This window comes from Nelumbo lutea, chromosome 5 (genome assembly GCF_056320005.1).
Source record: "Nelumbo lutea isolate HS-2025 chromosome 5, American lotus-T2T, whole genome shotgun sequence".
Lineage (NCBI taxonomy): Eukaryota > Viridiplantae > Streptophyta > Magnoliopsida > Proteales > Nelumbonaceae > Nelumbo > Nelumbo lutea.
Genome location: NC_142688.1, coordinates 51,869,757 through 51,888,016, shown reverse-complemented (window position 1 = coordinate 51,888,016; position 18,260 = coordinate 51,869,757). Strand labels below are relative to the sequence as shown.

At 38.8% G+C, this 18,260-nt stretch overlaps 1 protein-coding gene across 1 annotated transcript in view; it reads right to left on the bottom strand.

Annotated features, from left to right (window-relative positions):
- Positions 1-11,850, bottom strand: part of LOC148852384 (ion channel protein) — a 44,640-nt gene extending 32,790 nt beyond the window's left edge. Inside the window, exons 1-6 of the mRNA XM_088947850.1 lie at positions 10,995-11,850; positions 10,792-10,860; positions 10,059-10,691; positions 7,691-7,873; positions 7,552-7,611; positions 7,251-7,454 (exon numbers count right to left, since the gene is read on the bottom strand). Coding sequence (XP_088803976.1) covers positions 7,251-7,454; positions 7,552-7,611; positions 7,691-7,873; positions 10,059-10,691; positions 10,792-10,860; positions 10,995-11,561 — 1,716 coding nt within the window. The 5' untranslated portion in view covers positions 11,562-11,850. The remainder of the gene's footprint in view (positions 1-7,250; positions 7,455-7,551; positions 7,612-7,690; positions 7,874-10,058; positions 10,692-10,791; positions 10,861-10,994) is intronic.
- Positions 11,851-18,260: the final 6,410 nt, after the last annotated feature.

Below are 18,260 nucleotides of genomic sequence, written 5' to 3'. Positions count from 1 at the left end.
TGTCTATGCCTTCTCAACCAAATACTCCCTTTTCCAGTCAAAGAGACCTGGTATCATCCAATTCCCCCAAAAGTGAGTGCTTTTTGTTGGGAGGTCTTCCATGGTGCAATCAACACTTGTGATATTTTACAGAGGAAGAGACCTGGATGGTGCCTCTCCCCTAATTGGTGCTGCTTGTGTGAATCCAATGGTGAATCTGCTCTTCACTTGTTCATTTCCTATCCTTTTGCTTGTGGTATTTGGGATCGGTTCTTTTCTCTTTTTGGGTGCAAGTGGAATACTCTGGACAGATTGGACAGGTTGTTCGATAGATCTACTTTCAGTTGGCCAAAAAGAAGGGGAAGACTGATGTGGAGGTGCACAAGGGCAGCAATAATATGGACCCTATGGGAGGAAAGAAATAAGCGTATATTTGAGGAAAAGAAAAGAAGCAAAGAAAGTGGCCTTCTGGATAAAGACTTTGGAGTTGTTCTCAGATTTCTCTATTGATGACATATTAAGGAACTGGAGAACAATTGCAGCCTCAACTTCAGCTAAGCGGAGGACACTAAAGGAATGGGAACCCCCAGAGGTAGGTTTCTTGAAATTAAATTTTGATGGAAGTAGTTTTGGGAACCCAGGGCCCTCTGGAATTGGAGGGGTTCTAAGGAATGAAAGCAGAGTGATTTTGGGAATGTACTCAGGTCCCATTGGGGTCTGTGACTCTGTAACAGCAGAATTGAAGGCAGTACTTTATGGGATGCAGAAATCTTTGGAAATGGGGTTCCGGAAGCTAATAGTTGAAGGCGACTCCAAAATAGTAATAAGTTGGTTTAAGCAGAACGAGAAGATTCCTTGGTTTTTCATAAACAATTTCAAACAGTTCAAGAGGTTCTCAAGGGATATGCAGCTGATATTTCAATGGGCTCTTAGATCGGCAAATGGCTTAGCTGACCATCTAGCAAAGCAAGGGGTAAACAGAGCAGAGTGCTTTTGGGCTCAATTGTGAGACTCATCACCAATTTGTCTATGTTTTCTATTGTTGGTGACCGAGGCTGCCCATGTTTCTGTATTATCTTTTTCCTCTAAGTAATGAAATCTACTTTGATTATTGATCAAAAAAAAAGAGTAGTCATTTGCTAGAAATAGCAAATCTAGCCTAGTAAAACCTTAATTTGATTTTCATTTGCATCCGTTCACTCAATGGAACAAATTGGAGGAGAAGCCAAATATCCCACAAATTTCGGGTTTGGACATGGGGGGCCTATGGAGACTCTATTAAGGGTAGCGACTATGAAGTTGGATGGAACCAATTATTTAGCCTGGTCTCAGTCAATTAAAATACATGTGTATAGTAGAGGGAAATGGGGGTAAATTACAGGGAGATTCAAAAGAAACTACACAGTAGAAGGAGATTCAAAAAAACTACACAGTAGAAGGAGATTCAAAAGAAAGCATTAAAGAAGCACTATAGAGTCATTTGGAAGTAGAAGGATGTTAATGTCAAGTATGTAGGGGTAATTTTGTCTTTGTGCTTGTGTTTAGGTGCTGATGTGTAAGTTCTGTTAGATTTAATGTCCCTAACTTAAGTAGGGGCATATGTGACTTTTTCACATTATTTTAGTAATATAAAATACATCTGGCCGAATGGGAGAGTGAACTTTTTCTCTCATTCGAACCAGAATCTTTTCTTCTTGTTTCTCTTCTACTCTTCTCCTTTCTCTCTTTCTCTCCTTCTCTCTTCTCTCTCTCTTCCTTGACTGTTATCAGTCTAACAGGCAGACCAAACACTAACATGGTATCAGAGCTAAACTGAGCAAATTGGATCTGCCCAGAATTCTGTTATCTGCACACCCAGCCTAGGGTTCTCTCTTATTTTTTTCGCCATCAGCTAGAGATAAGGGACAAGGCTGAAAAGGAGTGATCACCCTCTTCCCTTGGAGCTTTCTATGCCTCCAGTTGTGGTGTTTGTGGTTGGTTGCTGCAGTTTCTAAGAAGCCCTCCCATAATCGATGAAGAGAAGAGGGCTGATTCATGTAGTGCAGTGGGTGTCTTGTGTGGTCTGATTTTCGGTGATCAGGTAAGAGGTTTTATGCATTTTTTTTTTGTGTGAATCAAATAAGAAGTCTATTTCAGACTGTATGGTGGGATTTCAGATTGTAGTGTGCTAAGGTTTGTGCACCCTTCAGTGTGATTCGAAGGGAGGGTGTTCCTCAAACAGTGTTGGGAAGTTTCAGGCAGTCGTAGAGTTGGGTTTGTGGTGTAAAGAGTGCAATTTGCAGCAGTAGTAAGTGCTGAAATCAGGGTAGTGTGATCTAGTGTGCATTTTGCCGAATTCAGCAATGGGAGACAACAGTGATAGCAAGACTAGTGTGATGGTCCCTACTGACTACCTGAATGTTCAAATGACCTCCATTAAGCTGAATGGAGAAAATTATGTACCTTGGGCCAAATCTGTATAAGTCTTTCTTAAGGCAAAGAAGAAAGTGAAGCACATAAGGGATAAAAAACCTTCCACCGATTCTCCTGAGTATGATGATTGGGAGCAGGCAAATGCACATATCATCACATGGTTATGGAATAGTAGGGAACTCAAGATTAGTGTAAATTTCATGTTCCTTGATACTGCCAAAGAAGTGTGGGACCATGCTAAAAAGTTGTATTCGAGTCAAGACAACACAACTAGAGTATATCAGTTGTACCAAGAATACTTTAATCTACAACAGGGTAATCAGAGTCTTGAGGAGTACTATGTTAATATGAGAAACATTCGTAATGAATTGAATGTTTATCACCCCCTCACTTCTGATGTCAAAATTCAGCAACAACAGAGAGAACTTGATGTGACTCGGTTTTTGGTGGGGCTGAAATCTGAATATGAACCAGTGCGGGCTCAGATACTAGAAGGGTCAACTCTCCCTTCCTTAGAAGAGGTGTTTGCTCGACTCAGGAGGATTTTCATTGGATCTACTGAGAACCCTAATATTTCTGATAGATCAGCCCTAGCAGTATACAAAGGCCGTGGTGTTAGAGATGGAGCTCGGGGAGCTCAATCTGGCCATAGTGGTAGTAGTGGACCGGCATATGGCCAGAGTGGTGGTAGTGGACCTACATATAACCGTGGTGGTGGTCATACTGGAGGTCGAGATTCAAGGGGAGCCCGTGGCAGAGGACGTAGTTCGGGTCCAAGGAGGTGTACACACTGTGGAATGGATGGACTTACCATCAATTATTTCTATGACTTGCATGGTCCACCTTCAACTTGGGCCAATCATGCCATGACTAGTGGCAATAGCTTCAGACAGGAGAGCCATTTAGCCAATCGAGTACCTCCTACATCCACAGATGTTGCTGGGAAGGAGATGATGAGTATTCCCCGTGATGTGTATGAGAGGTTAGTACAAGCCACATCTCAGCAGAACATGGCCACTCTTGCACGCTCAGGTATGGCTTGTTTGACATCCAAACCCCATCCCTGGATTATTGATTCTGGAGCCTCCAATCACAACTAGAACTCCATGTGTGTTTTCTTCCCTCTCTCATTGCTCAACATCACAATTTGTTACCCTTGCTAATGGTTCCACATCCTCCATTTGTGATGTTGGTAATGTTGACCTGGACCCTGTATCCCTATCCTCAATTTTGTATGTCCCTAAATTTCCTTTTAATCTTATGTCTGTTAATAAGTTGACCAAGTCTCTTAATTGCTCCATTACCTTTTACCCCTCTTCCTATGTTTTTCAAGATCTCAAGACGGGGATGAAGATTGGTGGAGGGCATGAAGCTGGTGGATTGTATTATCTTGATGGTGGTGGAATTACGTCAACAGCTCTCCAATCGTCCCTCTCTCCTCTCCAGTGGCACTGTCGATTTAGTCATCCTTCATTGAAAGTTTTGAAGTCTTTGGTTCCTTCAGTGAGTCATCTTTCTGTTTTAGATTGTGAGTCGTGTCAGTTGGGGAAACATCATCGTGTTCCCTTTAGTCCTAGAGTTGATAATCGTGTATTGAGTCCTTTTTCTTTGGTTCATTCAGATGTTTGGGGTCCTTATAAAGTGACGTCATACAATGGATATAAATATTTTGTCATTTTTGTTGATGACTATTCAAGGATGACGTGGCTCGATTTAATGAAAGAAATAAGTGAATTGTTTACCATTTTCCAAAAGTTTTATGCTGAGATTCACAACCAATTTGGTGTTCACATTAAAATTTTTCGTTCTGATAATGGTCGTGAATATCTCTCTTCATCATTTCAGGACTACCTAGACCAACATGGTATTACCCATCAGACTTCATGTACCTACACCCCACAACAAAACGGGGTGGCTGAGAGAAAGAATCGTCACCTCTTGAATACAGCTCAGTCCCTCATGCATCACATGAATGTTCCCAAATCCTTTTGGAGTGATGCAGTGCTTACTTCCTGCTTCTTGGTTAACCGGATGCCCACGTCTATCCTTGATGGTCATTCTCCATTCACCACATTGTTTTCTACCTTGTCTCCGTTTCCTCTCTCTCCTCGAGTTTTTGGATGTGTTTGTTTTGTTCATAATCTGGGGCTAGGAATGGACAAGTTAGATGCATGGTCTATTAAGTGCATCTTCTTTGGCTATTCCCGGACTCAGAAAGGGTATAAGTGTTATCACCCTAGCTCTCGACGTTCATTTGTATGTGCTGATGTTACTTTCTTTGAGTCTACTCCATTCTTCTTGGGGTCCGGTGATGTTTCTTCCTCCTCATCACCTCTTCCCCTTCCTCTTCCAATTGTGGATTATGTTCCTCTTGTTCCCGTAGTGACCAAGTCTTTGCCTTCGGTGCCACCACCTGTTGAACGACCACCGATCCATCACGTGCATACACATCGCCCACATGTACCAGCACGTCCTCCAGCTTCATCATTGTCGACAGATCTGGCAGCTGTTACCACACCAGCCCCAACCCTAGTATATGATCTTGATCTTCCCATTGCCTTGCGGAAAGGTAAGCATAGTTATACCTTTCATCCTATTTCTAATTATGTTTCACTGACTCACCTTTCCAGTTCTCATCGCCAATTTATCTCTTTGTTATCCTCTATTGTTATACCTAAGGATGTCTAAGAAGCCATTGCCTCTCTAGGATGGTGTCGTGCAATGGAAGAAGAACTCTCAGCTCTGGCTCATAATCATACATGGGAACTCACCACTCTTCCTCCTGGTAAGCAGATTGTTGGTTGTAAGTGGGTTTATACGGTTAAGTACTTACCTGATGGTAGTGTAGAGCGGCTGAAAGCTAGATTGGTTGCCAAAGGGTATTCCCAAACCTATGGTATTGATTACACAGAGACTTTCTCCCCGGTTGCTAAGATTGGTTCAGTCCATGTTGTGATTTCTCTTGCTGCGATGTATGATTGGCCCCTCTATCAGCTTGATATCAAGAATTCCTTCTTGCATGGTGATCTACTCGAGGAGGTCTATATGGAGCAACCACTGATGTTTGTTGCTCAGGGGGAGGATGGTAAGGTGTGCCGGCTACTGAAGGCCATCTATGGGCTTAAATAGTCTCCTCGAGCATGGTTTGGCAGATTTAGTGAGGTAGTAAAGAAGCTTGGTATGAAACAGTGCCAATTTAACCATTCCGTCTTCAATCATGACTCTCAGGCAGGGAAGATCCTATTAGTGGTGTATGTAGATGATATTGTCATTACCAATAATGAAAAAATGGGCATTGACAAGTTGAAGATCTTTCTGCATGATCATTTTCAAACAAAGGACCTTGGTAAATTGAAGTATTTCTTGGGGATAGAAGTAGCAAGGTCCAAGCATGGTATTAACTTGTGTCAGAAGAAATATGCTCTTGATTTGCTTGAAGAAACAGGTTTGTTAGGTGCTAAACCAGTTGAAACTCCTATGGAAACAAAAACTAAGTTGAGCAGTAATATGGGTGTAGTGTTTGAAGACCCTAGCAGATACCGGCGGCTGGTAGGTAAACTGAACTACCTAACCATCACTCGGCCAGACATTTCATTCGTAGTTAGTGTGGTAAGTCGGTTCATGCAGAAACCTCTGGTTCCACATTGGGATGCGGTTATAAGGATTGTGAGGTATTTAAAGGGGGCCCCTAGTTGCAGTTTGATATACAGAAGTGGTTGAAAACTTGAAATAGAAGGATATACTGATGCTGATTGGGCCGATTCTGTATCTGATAAAAGATCTACCACAGGCTATTGCACTTTTCTTGGGGGTAATCTGGTGACATGAAAAAGCAAGAAGCAGACAGTTGTGGCAAGAAACAGTGCATAGGCAAAATATAAAGCTATGGCACATACTACTTGTAAATTAGTGTGGCTAAGGAACCTTCTACAGGAGATGAGATACACTGTTGATACTCCAATGAAGCTCTACTATGACAATCAGGTTGCAGTTCACATTTCCTCTAATCCGGTGTTTCATGAGAGACCAAACACATAGAGGTTAACTGTCACTTTGTTAGAGAGAAGGTGCTGAGTGGAGTGATAGACACTACATATGTCAACACGGGGAACCAGTGGGCAGATTTGTTTATTAAAGGGTTGAGTCGGGGGAGAGGGGACTACATATGTAACAAGCTGTGATTATATGATATATACTCTCCAGCTTAAGGGGTAGTGTTAGTGTCGAGTATGTAGGGGTAATTTTGTCTTTGTGCTTGTGTTTAGGTGCTAATGTGTAAGTTTATGTTAGATTTAATGTTCCTAACTAAGTAGGGGCATATGTGACTTTTCCAGATTATTTTAGTAATATAAAATACATCTGGCCAAATGGGAGAGTGAACTTTTTCTCTCATTTGAGCCAGAATCTTTTCTCCTTGTTTCTCTTCTGCTCTTCTCCTTTCTCTCTTTCTCTCCTTCTCTCTTCTCTCTCTCTTCCTTGACCGTTATCAGTCTAACAGGCAGACCGAACACTAACAAAGGAGATTCAAAAGAAGTTGTGGGGTCAATGATGAAAACAGTACTGGTTCATGGAGGTACAAACATGTATTGAGCAAGATAAAGCATCTAACTGTGGTGGTAAGGGCTTTATTTATGTGGACCCAAAGATCAGCCAATAGTATGGCTGATGCTTTGCCAAGACAAGGAGTGAAGAACAACCAACATTTTGGTGGTTAGTTTCCCAAGGGGAAAGTATGTAATATAAAATCAAGAATTTGTACAGTTGTAAATAGGGAAAGGTAGCAAAACTGACCCAATTATAAGGGTGTTTGGCACTTCAGATTGTTAAAGTATACTGTTAATGATGCAAAAAAAGCTAACCTGTGCAAGGCCAGGCTGGAGAGCACATTGTATCATTAGACGCCCAATCACATCATGTGCAACAACTGTTTCAATAAGTTCTCCTCCAACAAGCTTCACTAATGGCTCATTGTCAAGATCACTCATTTCTACAACAATATGACCCCTCAAACCCTCCTTCACTCCAGTTAGGCTTAATACAACTCGCAAAGCACGTGCATCGCTCTGATAATGAACAATTTATGACAAGCATAACTCAGCACAAGTAACTCACATGAAAAAGAATGTACAAGTTTTGGAAATTGAGAAAAGAGAATGAAACCTGATCTGCATTTTCATCAGATGCCAATACAATGATGGCACGTGCCTTTGAAACTGAAACCTGTACAAATGCAAACGGTAATATCAATTTAAAAATGGCATGACGCAGAAAATAAATGCACTAAGCCATTTTAGCATACTTTCTTTAAGTCAGCCAGTATGAGAGGACTGCCACTTCTGCATATGACAGAGGTCCCCATAAAGTCAAACTCTAGCTTTGATATGTCCATCTCCATTTCTTCCTTGTCTCTTTCTGCAAGCACCACAACTACTCCACCACCAATGCTCTTATTTGCAATTGATAGCTGCTTTAGAAGCGAGCCCTGTGGATTCTCTTTAGTCAGCAAATAGATATCTGAAGTATATAACAAAAGTGATGATATGCTGAGATGCAGTCAGCCAAAAGAACTCAAAGAGGAGTTAGAAAATGAAGTGGAGTTGGAAGTGGGGTCAAAAGAATATAAAGCACCTATCTTAAGAAAAGATGCTTGAATCTAATATTCAACATGAAGTGAAGTTGGAACAATCCTCTCAAGTTATGGCAGCATGTAACATGCTTTGTACTTCTGTGGTCTTTTTATTCCTTAATCCCCTACATATATAGCAATTCTCTTTATAGATTTCTAGAATTCCAGAAGCATGTTGACATAATATGTGCTAGATATTAGTTAACACACATCTCAAATGGATGTGTCTATCTTTATTTACATATAAAATACGCATAAAGATACATTACATGGTTTATATTCTACAATTTCAATTTCTACTCTTCTCATATTTACTTACCTACAAAGTGAAAGTGCACGTACATGCAGAGAAACATAAATCATACAAACATGTGTTTTTGTAGAGAACAGGTCCACATTTGTGGATGTTTTGTGGGCTTCCTATGTCTGACACCCTAATTCTATTCTAGGCATGACAATCAAGTCCACATCCATGAGTCATAGTTTATTCCAGAAGAACTGTTTGTAAAACCTAAAGTAGTAGGTATCCATCCAAAAAAAAAAAGAAAACAAAAAAAGATTTAGTAGTAGGTAAATTATTTAAGCCTGCTGATATTGCATAGTGTGATCAAGTGTATTTAATGGACTGTGTACTACATGAGAATGCCAGGAGACATGAGATTTTTTATGATCACTTTTTCCCTATCTTAGAGCATAAACTTCATCCTTTAGGAACAGGAAAAAATAATTAAGGGCCCGTTTGGTTTGCAGGAATAGGGGTCTGGAATCGGAATCGGAATGGGCCATTCCAGTTCCAACCATTTGGTTGGGCGGAATTGGAATCCCATTCCCATTCCTCGTGGAATGGCATAACCCCATTTGAGGGAATGGACATTCCCTCCCCCTCCCTTGGGAACGAAATCCCATTCCAGCTGATTTCCCATTCCCATATAGATTCCTGTTTGAACCAAACAGACTATGGGAATAGACCATTCCAATTCCAACTACGGATGATTTTGAATCTGATTCCAATTCCAATTTCGAATGTGAACCAAATGGACCCTAACAGTTTTTTGATAGATAGCAAGATTTCACTCAAAGGTATAAACAGATATGTGCAAGGATATCAAAGAATATCCAGAAATTGGTGTAGGATTATCCCATTAGAAAGAGATTACAATTGATCCCCGAACAAAAGCTCCCTATTAACCCCTTGTTTGGCTACAGAATCAATCAACCCATTTCCCAACCTTAGGACCCACTGAATTGTTAATGTCATCTCCCTTGTTAGCCATTTTATCTTCTTAATAACATCCCTGTAAGTCCAGGCTACCTTTCTTCTCATCAAGTACCAAAAGAATACATGATTTCACGCTAGATATTGAAAATGCAGAATATCACTTGTAATCCTATTACATGAAATTTCCATTATGACTAGTATTTAAACAACATGGTTATTACTTCTCATAAAATTCCTAATTCTAATGATGAACATAGCTTGTGAGGTTAAGATGACAATAAAGGCAAAAAATATTAGTACTATTTTAACGATGATTATCATTTTACAAAGGCAGTAACTTTAAACAAAACAAATTTTTTGTTCCTTCTTTTCTTTTTTCACATGGAAAATAGCAATGACCTGGATTCTAAGTTCAAACAATTGCAGAATTTTTTTCTGTCAGCTCATTTCAAGTTTAATACACCATTTCCAAACAATTGCAAATAGATGCATCAAAGGAGATATTCTTCACTCACTGACAATGAAAATCAGCAAAGGCATTTCATAATTAAGAACAAATTTTCAAGCAATGAACCACAAATTTATAAATCCTTGACACAAAAATAGTTCATGGATAGAGAATCTTCCAATGTAAAAATTGTAATTGCACAGTGGAGCTTAGGAGATTTACAGAATTAAATGGTTAGTGAATAAAACTGAAACACTACAAAAACTTTATGAAAGTAGTGCATCTCAAGGTTATGGTTTGACGTTGAGCGTGAACCAGGTCCTTTTACCATCAAAACTTAATAAAGAAAATAATGCCTAAGTCTCTTGAATTACCAATTTGTCGCTCCAACCAAGTATTAATATGTGGTTACTTTCTATGACTTCACTTTTCCCTTTCCGTAGTGAATCAACCTTCTCTGAAATTGCATCAGAAACAAGGCCAAGCATCATTGCAAAGATTAGCATGCCTCCTGAGCTTATGAACACAGACACAACCCTTGGCCCAATCCCAACTCTGTCAGCATGATTTCCAGAGTCTGCTACAAAAGTCCATGAAAGCCAAAGAGCCTCAGAAAGGTTACAATCACCAACAGCATACAATGCTAAGCCACCAAATCCAATAAGAAGTACAGTTGCAAGAAGAAGTGCAAACAGCTTCGCATATGGATAGACAGAGAAGAATACATCCACCCTATATGCAATTCTCTTTTTCAATGGAACCTCTTCATCATTACTCTTTTTGGCATTCTTTTGGAGAGTCTTTATTCGGGGAAAGTAGTCCACAGATTTGTATAATAAAAATGGTGTCACGAGTATAACCACCACAGTGTATAAAGCAACACTTCTATTGTTATCACTACCAAAATATGAAAACGAACTATGGTCTTCCTGCTGCAAAACTTTGTTGTTGTCAGCACGAACTAAATCCTTTCCGTTACACATCTTACGAAGGTTAATAATATCTTCCTGCAAGCAAAGTAGATTCAATAAAAGAAGGATCTTTATACTCATTTCCCCATTTTTTCCACATGCAAATTTCCAACTCACAAACACTTTAAATTAATACCTGGAACCCTGCGACTTTCACTCGCAGAGAAACTGCATATAACACAGATAATATACAAGTAGTGGTGATCTGAAATAGAAGAAAACCAAAGAGAACATGTTCGAAGCTGGTAAGAATGCATCTAAATAGATAAATCACAAACTGAATACATTGACCAGCCAACTTCATTTTCTTAAAAAAGAACTCAAAACTCAAAAGCTAACCATTGGAAAGAAGAAAGAAGTTTTGAGTTGAGGAATCGTTCTAAAAAAGTATGGTATCATTGCAGAATGAGATGAACAAGAAGGAGAAGCATTAGACACTAGAACGGGCCCCTGCTTCATTTCTTTTTCCGCTTTCTTTTTCTCCTGGGAAACAGGAAGAGCCGGGGAAACAATCTGATCAATTTGATCTGCCGCCTCAATGCTTCCAGAACTTGAGTTCGTCGCAATGGGGCTATCAGACAAAAGAGACAATTCATGTTTTGAAGACCTTTCTGCCTTAACCTTGGTTCGACTCCGATCAACATGGGGACCGACGAACGATGGGAACAGCCAATCCCTACCAGCAATTCCTTCATTACCCTTTTCCAACAAATCCCCATAAGTAGAACCTCGATTAGCAAATGGAGGAGAAGTTGACACGCGACGAGCAGCAGGTAATCGAGACCTGGGGAAGACATGGGCAGTTCGGTTATCGTCAGAAATTATCCGGGATTTCTTCAGCAGAGGAGGGCTTTCGAGTTGAACAGTGTTAGAGCTTGAGTTTGAATCTCCATCGCTCTTAGGCATTCTGCCGAAGAGGGAGAGTGCTTGGCTGGTTGGTTCATCCGCCGTTAGAGATAAGGTGGTCTCTGCAGGAAGAATAAGGTCAGAGAGGGTTGGGAAGAGGGTCTGCAAGCTCTGAGAGACAAATTAGGGTTTTGTCAGGGGAGGTGGAGCTGACACAGTAACGATGGTGATGACTGATGACGATGTTTCTGGTTTTCTCGTTAGCGGTTTTTTGTTGAATGGTGGAGTCGGATTGGTATGCGAACGAAATAAAATACTGCAAGTGGAAAACCCCCAAACTTACCAAGCATAGTCACCTTCACTATAAATATGTCGGATCCAGGATAATGTGTGGGCCCTCGTGGCCCATGTGGTCTCAGCTACTTCGCCGTGGCCGTTGATCACTCCCGAATTCAACGTTGATTGATCGGGATCACATGGCTGGTCAAGGCGGTCAGATCAGAGAAATTGGGCGGACCGGATGGACTAATTAAGACAGTTTGGACCCATCAACCACTTTGTTACCAAAAAACGAACTGTTACACTGCGAGTTAGGGGTGGATTCTAGCCAAGCCGAGCCAAATACTGTGAGGCTCGAGCTCGCTTGCCAAGATTGTATAAGGCTCGGTTCGGTTTGAGTTAGAACATTGAGCTTGGGCCAATTCGAGTCAAAAACTCATAAGTTCAAGTTCGGCTCGGCTCGGCTCGATTTCGATTTGAGGAAAAATGTTTTATAAAAATAAAAAATTATATATATAAATGTTTTTATTTGATATTTAAAAATATTATATATATATTCAAGCTTAGCTCGTGAAGTTCATGAGCCGAGTCCTATTAGGCTCAAACTTGGCTTGTTGATTAATCGAGCCTGTAAATTGGGCTCGAATTCAACTTGAAGCTCGATTGAAATCGAGTCAAGCCGAATCATTCTCAAGCAGCTCGTTAAAAGATCGGCTCGTTACCACCCCTAACTACCACATTAGCACCAAGTAGGCGACTAAGCGTTTCGACTTTCGAGTTCAACAGCTAATGGATGATCTGACTTGGTTGACACAATTCGATTGTGGACTTGGGCCAGGCATGAAGTAAACTGGGCGGACCAGCTGGATTGTGTTTGGTACATGCAGCGTTGGACTGCTCAAGGCCCATGAGGGTTATTCAGGTGCACCCTCCATGAACCTACTTTTGGTGACGGATGCCACGTTGTCAACGGCTTGATTTTGATACAGGTTTGGGCCAACCCGAATCCAAAACCAAAAAAAATAATAAACTCTAACCCAAACCTGATATGACCCGGTTGAATGAAGAGGCTCAACCCAACTCAACTAAGCCTTTATACATAAACCAGTGCAAACCCCGTGAGAAGTACAGGCTTGGTTAGGCTTCAGCCCCAATAAGAGTAGCCAAATTCTTATGCTTCCCACTAATGTTATAAATAGATACCCATTAATCCATTATTAGTTTTCGATAATTTTTAATATTAAATGATTTATTAACTAATGTTTTTAATTACTTGTTATTTATTAAACTAATATTAAATAATTTAATACTTATTTAACTAATATTTTTCAATAATATTAAATAATTTAATAAATGACTTTTTATTATTATCAATATTATTATTAAATAATTTTGTTAAATTATTTTTACTTAATTTTGAGGTTACTAACTCAGTTATTATTTAAATTCATATTAATAACTTTATTATTAGTATTTGTAATTAATAAAATAATAATTTATTTATTATCGGTTTTATGAATTGTTAGTTTTTTATTGATGACTTATTTTTTTATTATTGGTATATAAAATTTATTTAATTTTTAACCATTCATAACTTAGTAATATCGCTAAATGGATTTTAAATTATAATTTTGGCCATATTCAATTAAATTTGAATAATTTTACTATGTTTTAAATAATTTTATTTTTAAATGGAAATTAGATGTTTTTTAATTACTAATTTTTATTAGTTATTTTTTTATAAAAAAATAGTTATTTCTATTCTTTCTTCAATAACTTTTATTAATTTGAGTTATTTGAAAATGAAAATTTTATTATATTGAAATAATTTTTATTATATTTAATTAAATTTTATTATTTCGAAAAGGATTTTAATTTTAACTAAGAATTTTTATTAATTATTGAATTATTTTTAGATAAATGTTTACTAATTTTTCTTAGGGTCATGCATCCATGGGTCCTCTATTTTATACAAATCCCTTATGTGCTCACGCCAGGCCCATTTAAATTTCAACAATAGCTCAACCTGAACCACCCAAGTTGCACTTAGAAACAACAGCTACGATAATTGAATTTAATCCTGTGCCGCCATAATCAAAGTGATGCCTAGCAATTGGGTCATTAGCAAGTTGCACCCCTAATGTGTAGTATATCAAATCCATGTTTCTTTTTCCAATGGATTTTAAATCATAATATTATTAAGGGTAAATTTCTTAAACTACCATTATGGTTTAGTTAATTGACTTAGTGTACCCCTACTGTTTGAAAATTATTTGACACTACCTCTACTATTTCTGACAATTGACTATCTCTACCCTTATGGTTTGCATCCGTTAATATTCCATTAAATTCATATTCACATCACAGTATATTTTTTTAAAACCCAGTTTTACCCTTTCTATCTTCTTCCATTCAACAGCAAACCAAATTGGTTCCCTTGGGTTTATATTTCTTCTTAGAGCTCAAGATTTGTGAAGTGTAGATTTCTGGCGTTACTTCTGGTATTTTTCTTGAAGCTCAAGATTTGTGAAGTGGAAAATTCCCGGCATTGCTACTACCAAAGTTCCATGTTAGTAGCGACAAAATGATTAGTACATGATCCTCGGACCTCCGTCTAAATTCAAGCTTCTTTCTCTTACTATTACCGCCTTCACTATCTTGTCTTCACCTTCGCCTTCCATTAAGTCCTTTCCAATGAGTGGCAGTGGTCCGGTTCCTTAAGTTTGACTTTTTAGTGGAATTTAAATGTTTTTTAATTAATATTGTATTAACTATTTTATTGAAATTGTTTGTAGAATAATATTTTTATTTATGTTATATTATGTTTTACTGTTTAACCTTAGCCTATTCATATTATTTGATCAATTAATGTTTTATTTGCACTCTCTCTCTCTCTCTCTCATGTGTACTTACATGGTCATAACATAATAGGATAGGTTTGCCATTCAACTAACCCATTGACATCGTCCCTACTTTTAGTTATTAGCATGGTTTTAAAACATCATTGATTTGTTCGACTTGGAAATTAGTCACCTCTGTTTACTACTTGACCCAGATTTTTCTAAAACACTAGTAGAATGGCCCATGCAATGTACGAGATATTTGAACCAATGAATGATACTACAACCAGATGTAGATCTTAACCAAGTTGGGTGTAGCCACTTGTTTGATTCTTCACTACTTGTATTAGTGTCAATCTGTTTGATTGTCCCAAAATGAAATTACACTTCAATTACTTCATCATAATTGAGTGTAAGTGGTAATGTTAAGAAAACAGAACTGATTTAAAACATGATCAAGGATTTCATTTGACATATAATGTAATGTGTGTATATAAGTATGCAAAAAGTTCCATATTGCAACATTAGCACAATTGCTTAGAGGGCTGCGAAACCAATCATAATGCTCCGTGCCAATCATAAATTAAAATCCAAGGAATGGTCTTAATTGGAATGGTATGGCATAGATTCAGTCCAATTAAAGAGCCTAGCAGCAAGAGGGTTTCTCTCAACTTTCTAGTGCATGATGTTGAAACCAAACCTAGAAGATGCCAAAAGCAAACCAGCACGAGGGTTTTGCTCTTAGCTTGCAAGTGCAAGATGTTGAAAGCAAACAACTTGGATCTTCATGTAGAACAAGCACTAAGCTTTGGTATTTTTATGGTGTCTTTCGTTGATCGTTAAGAGAATTAGGCGTGTGAGAACTTACAAATTACAAAACACCAAAAAATGCTTAGAAATTACATATACAAATTTGATTTGGGCATATGTAAGTGTATGACTGAGGTATAAGGCTAGGTTGAGGGGTGGTTTCTTTCAAAAATGAAGAAGAGCCTTCAAGGAAGACAAAAGCCTTTTGGTAGGGGATTAGGAAATGAGGAGGTTGTGGAAACTCGGGAGTATTAGTAGCAAAGTTCTCAAGATTCAATGATGTCTAACACAATGAGGACCCTCTATTTATGGAGAAATTCCCGAAATCCTAAAAGATAGGAGATGATGATATTTGCTCTGTATCGGGGGAGGGAATATTTGGCTTGCTGGCAATTATTGGATACGCTACTGGGGTATCACCACATGTCTCATGAAGATATTCTCAATGACCAACTTTCCTTATCCTCGAGATCCCTCATTACTCACGTGTACTACTACCCCTTTTGCGCGCCATGACTAATCCCGTGTGGCGACAATGACATCATCGTCCGAAGGTTGGTATTTTGTTAATGCATCATGGCGGTTCGCAAGGTGCTTCGTTGTCATGGGTTTGTGTGTGTTTGGGCACATGCGTGCCTCGCCATGGGCTCAGCCCATTGTCCTTTCCTGACCCGCCACCCAGAATGGGTTTGCAAGTGGTGAGTTTCCTACACGTCACCGCGAGTGTGGCTTCATTGCACACTCGAATGTGCTTGGGTCTTTTAGGCGAGTCTTTCTAAGACTTGTTTAGGTTTGGGCATTGGCTGGGCTTGGTGGGCCGTGGGTTTATCACGGCTCTGCTTAACATGTTGTGGATTCATTATGACAGTGATGATGAACTATAAGTTCATCGTAGCATGGGGAGTTGACTGTAGGCTGCTTGTAAGTGTTTTTGTGGTGTTAATCTTGGTGTTTGGGTGCTCTTTGAGGGTTTGAGTGAGCTGTATACACCAACAGTAAGCCTACCAAAGACACATGATTAAATACTGAATTAAACCCAAAGATGAAAAGTGCTTAAAACTTATAAATCAAAACTCATTAAACCAAAACCCTAACTGCTTAAAATTAATTAAACAAAAATAATTATCAAAGAAACTCAATTTTGAACTAAAGCATGATGTGAAACCAAAACTGCTATTGCATTTTCATAACTTAAAAGAGTAAAAGAGATAATAATAGAACTTTGCAATTGTGATAAAGATGATATTGAGTACGATTTTGGCATATATTGTTGTTGAAACTCTCATGAAATGAAAGGCAAAAGATTGAATATGATCGAAAATGAAGAGCAAAAACACTTAGAACTCCATTAGTTCAAAGTGTCTAAAAATGTACATTGTTTTTGTTGACATATTTTTTCAATCAATCACCTAGAGGTGTAAATTGGGCCATGCTAGGCTGGCACGGATTGACTCGCATGTGGCCTGTGCAAAGTGTAGGTTGTGTTGTGTCAGCATGCGGGCCAAGTCAGGTCGTGCTTCCCTCCCCTATGATATTTTGGGGGGTTAGGCTAGCACAATTCACGGTCTGAGCCTGTGTGGGCCCATGCCATGCCGTGTCACGGGCCAAACCAGGCTACAGATCGGGCCAAGTCATGTTTTTTTTAATTTTTTAAAAAAATAATGAAAATTTTAACATAATTAAAAAAACATATACAAAAAATTTCAAAAGATCTTAAAATTTTATTTTATATGAATTCTGATGTGTACAATTGCTTATATATGCAATAATAAAATGAAATAATAAAACAAAATTGAAAATAACAAAATATATAATATACATATAAAATATATGGGTTGTGTTGGGCGGCGCCATAGGCCGAGCCATGTTGGCACGCGAGCTATAGGCAACATGGCCCGCTCAGTTATGCCAGGATGGCTCAAAATCATATCAGACCGTGCTGGGCCACGGGTGGCACAACCCGATTTACACCTCTACAATCACCCCTTATTGTTGGATTTTAAGAAAATAAATTAATAAACACAGTTAAATGAGTAAAGCATATAAATGGTATAATAAATAATGAGGATTATTTTGGAAATAAAAATCAGAGTTTCCAACACAAAAACTAATGGGCTTTTAAACAATGGTAAAGCAAATAGAAATAATGGTGAGGGGTGATTTTGGAAATTGAAAACAGGGAGTTTTTACGAATGGGATGATTACCATTCCCATTTTTGTTAATGATCAATAGAAATAGAAATAGATATTGTTGACTCAATCAATGAACCACTGAACTGAACTGTGAAACCTAGACAACCGTTTTCCGATCAATTTTATATTTTAATTAATTTTTAAATATTTAATAATGTCACAAGTTGATCTAGTGAACCAGATGGTTGAGCCACTGACCCGGACTCAGAATCCAAAACAAAAGTGGTGGTTACATTTTGGGTCAATTTTTAAAACATTGATTACTTGATTAACATTGGTGATTGATTGGAAAGGTGGACAAATTCAGCCGGGTCAGCTGGTAGGGCGAAGAATCAACTGCAGCCCTTTAGCGAGGACATGATGTAGTTGCATAAATATACCGTCGAAAGGGGGAAACTAGGGCCCTGCCAGAGACATCAATGGTCCCGGGATTCAGACCCTAGCCGGGTTCGTCTGGCCTCTTGTCTTGGCCAGGCCCTGTCCAAGACTGGATCAGGTAGGCCAAAACAAGCCCACCAGACAGCTCTAGGGTCCATGCGGAAGATGTTGATATAAATATTTTTTGTTCCAGAACATCCTCCCCACAGGAAATTGCCAGCGAACTTCTAAAAATTTGGACTGATACACCACTTCAACG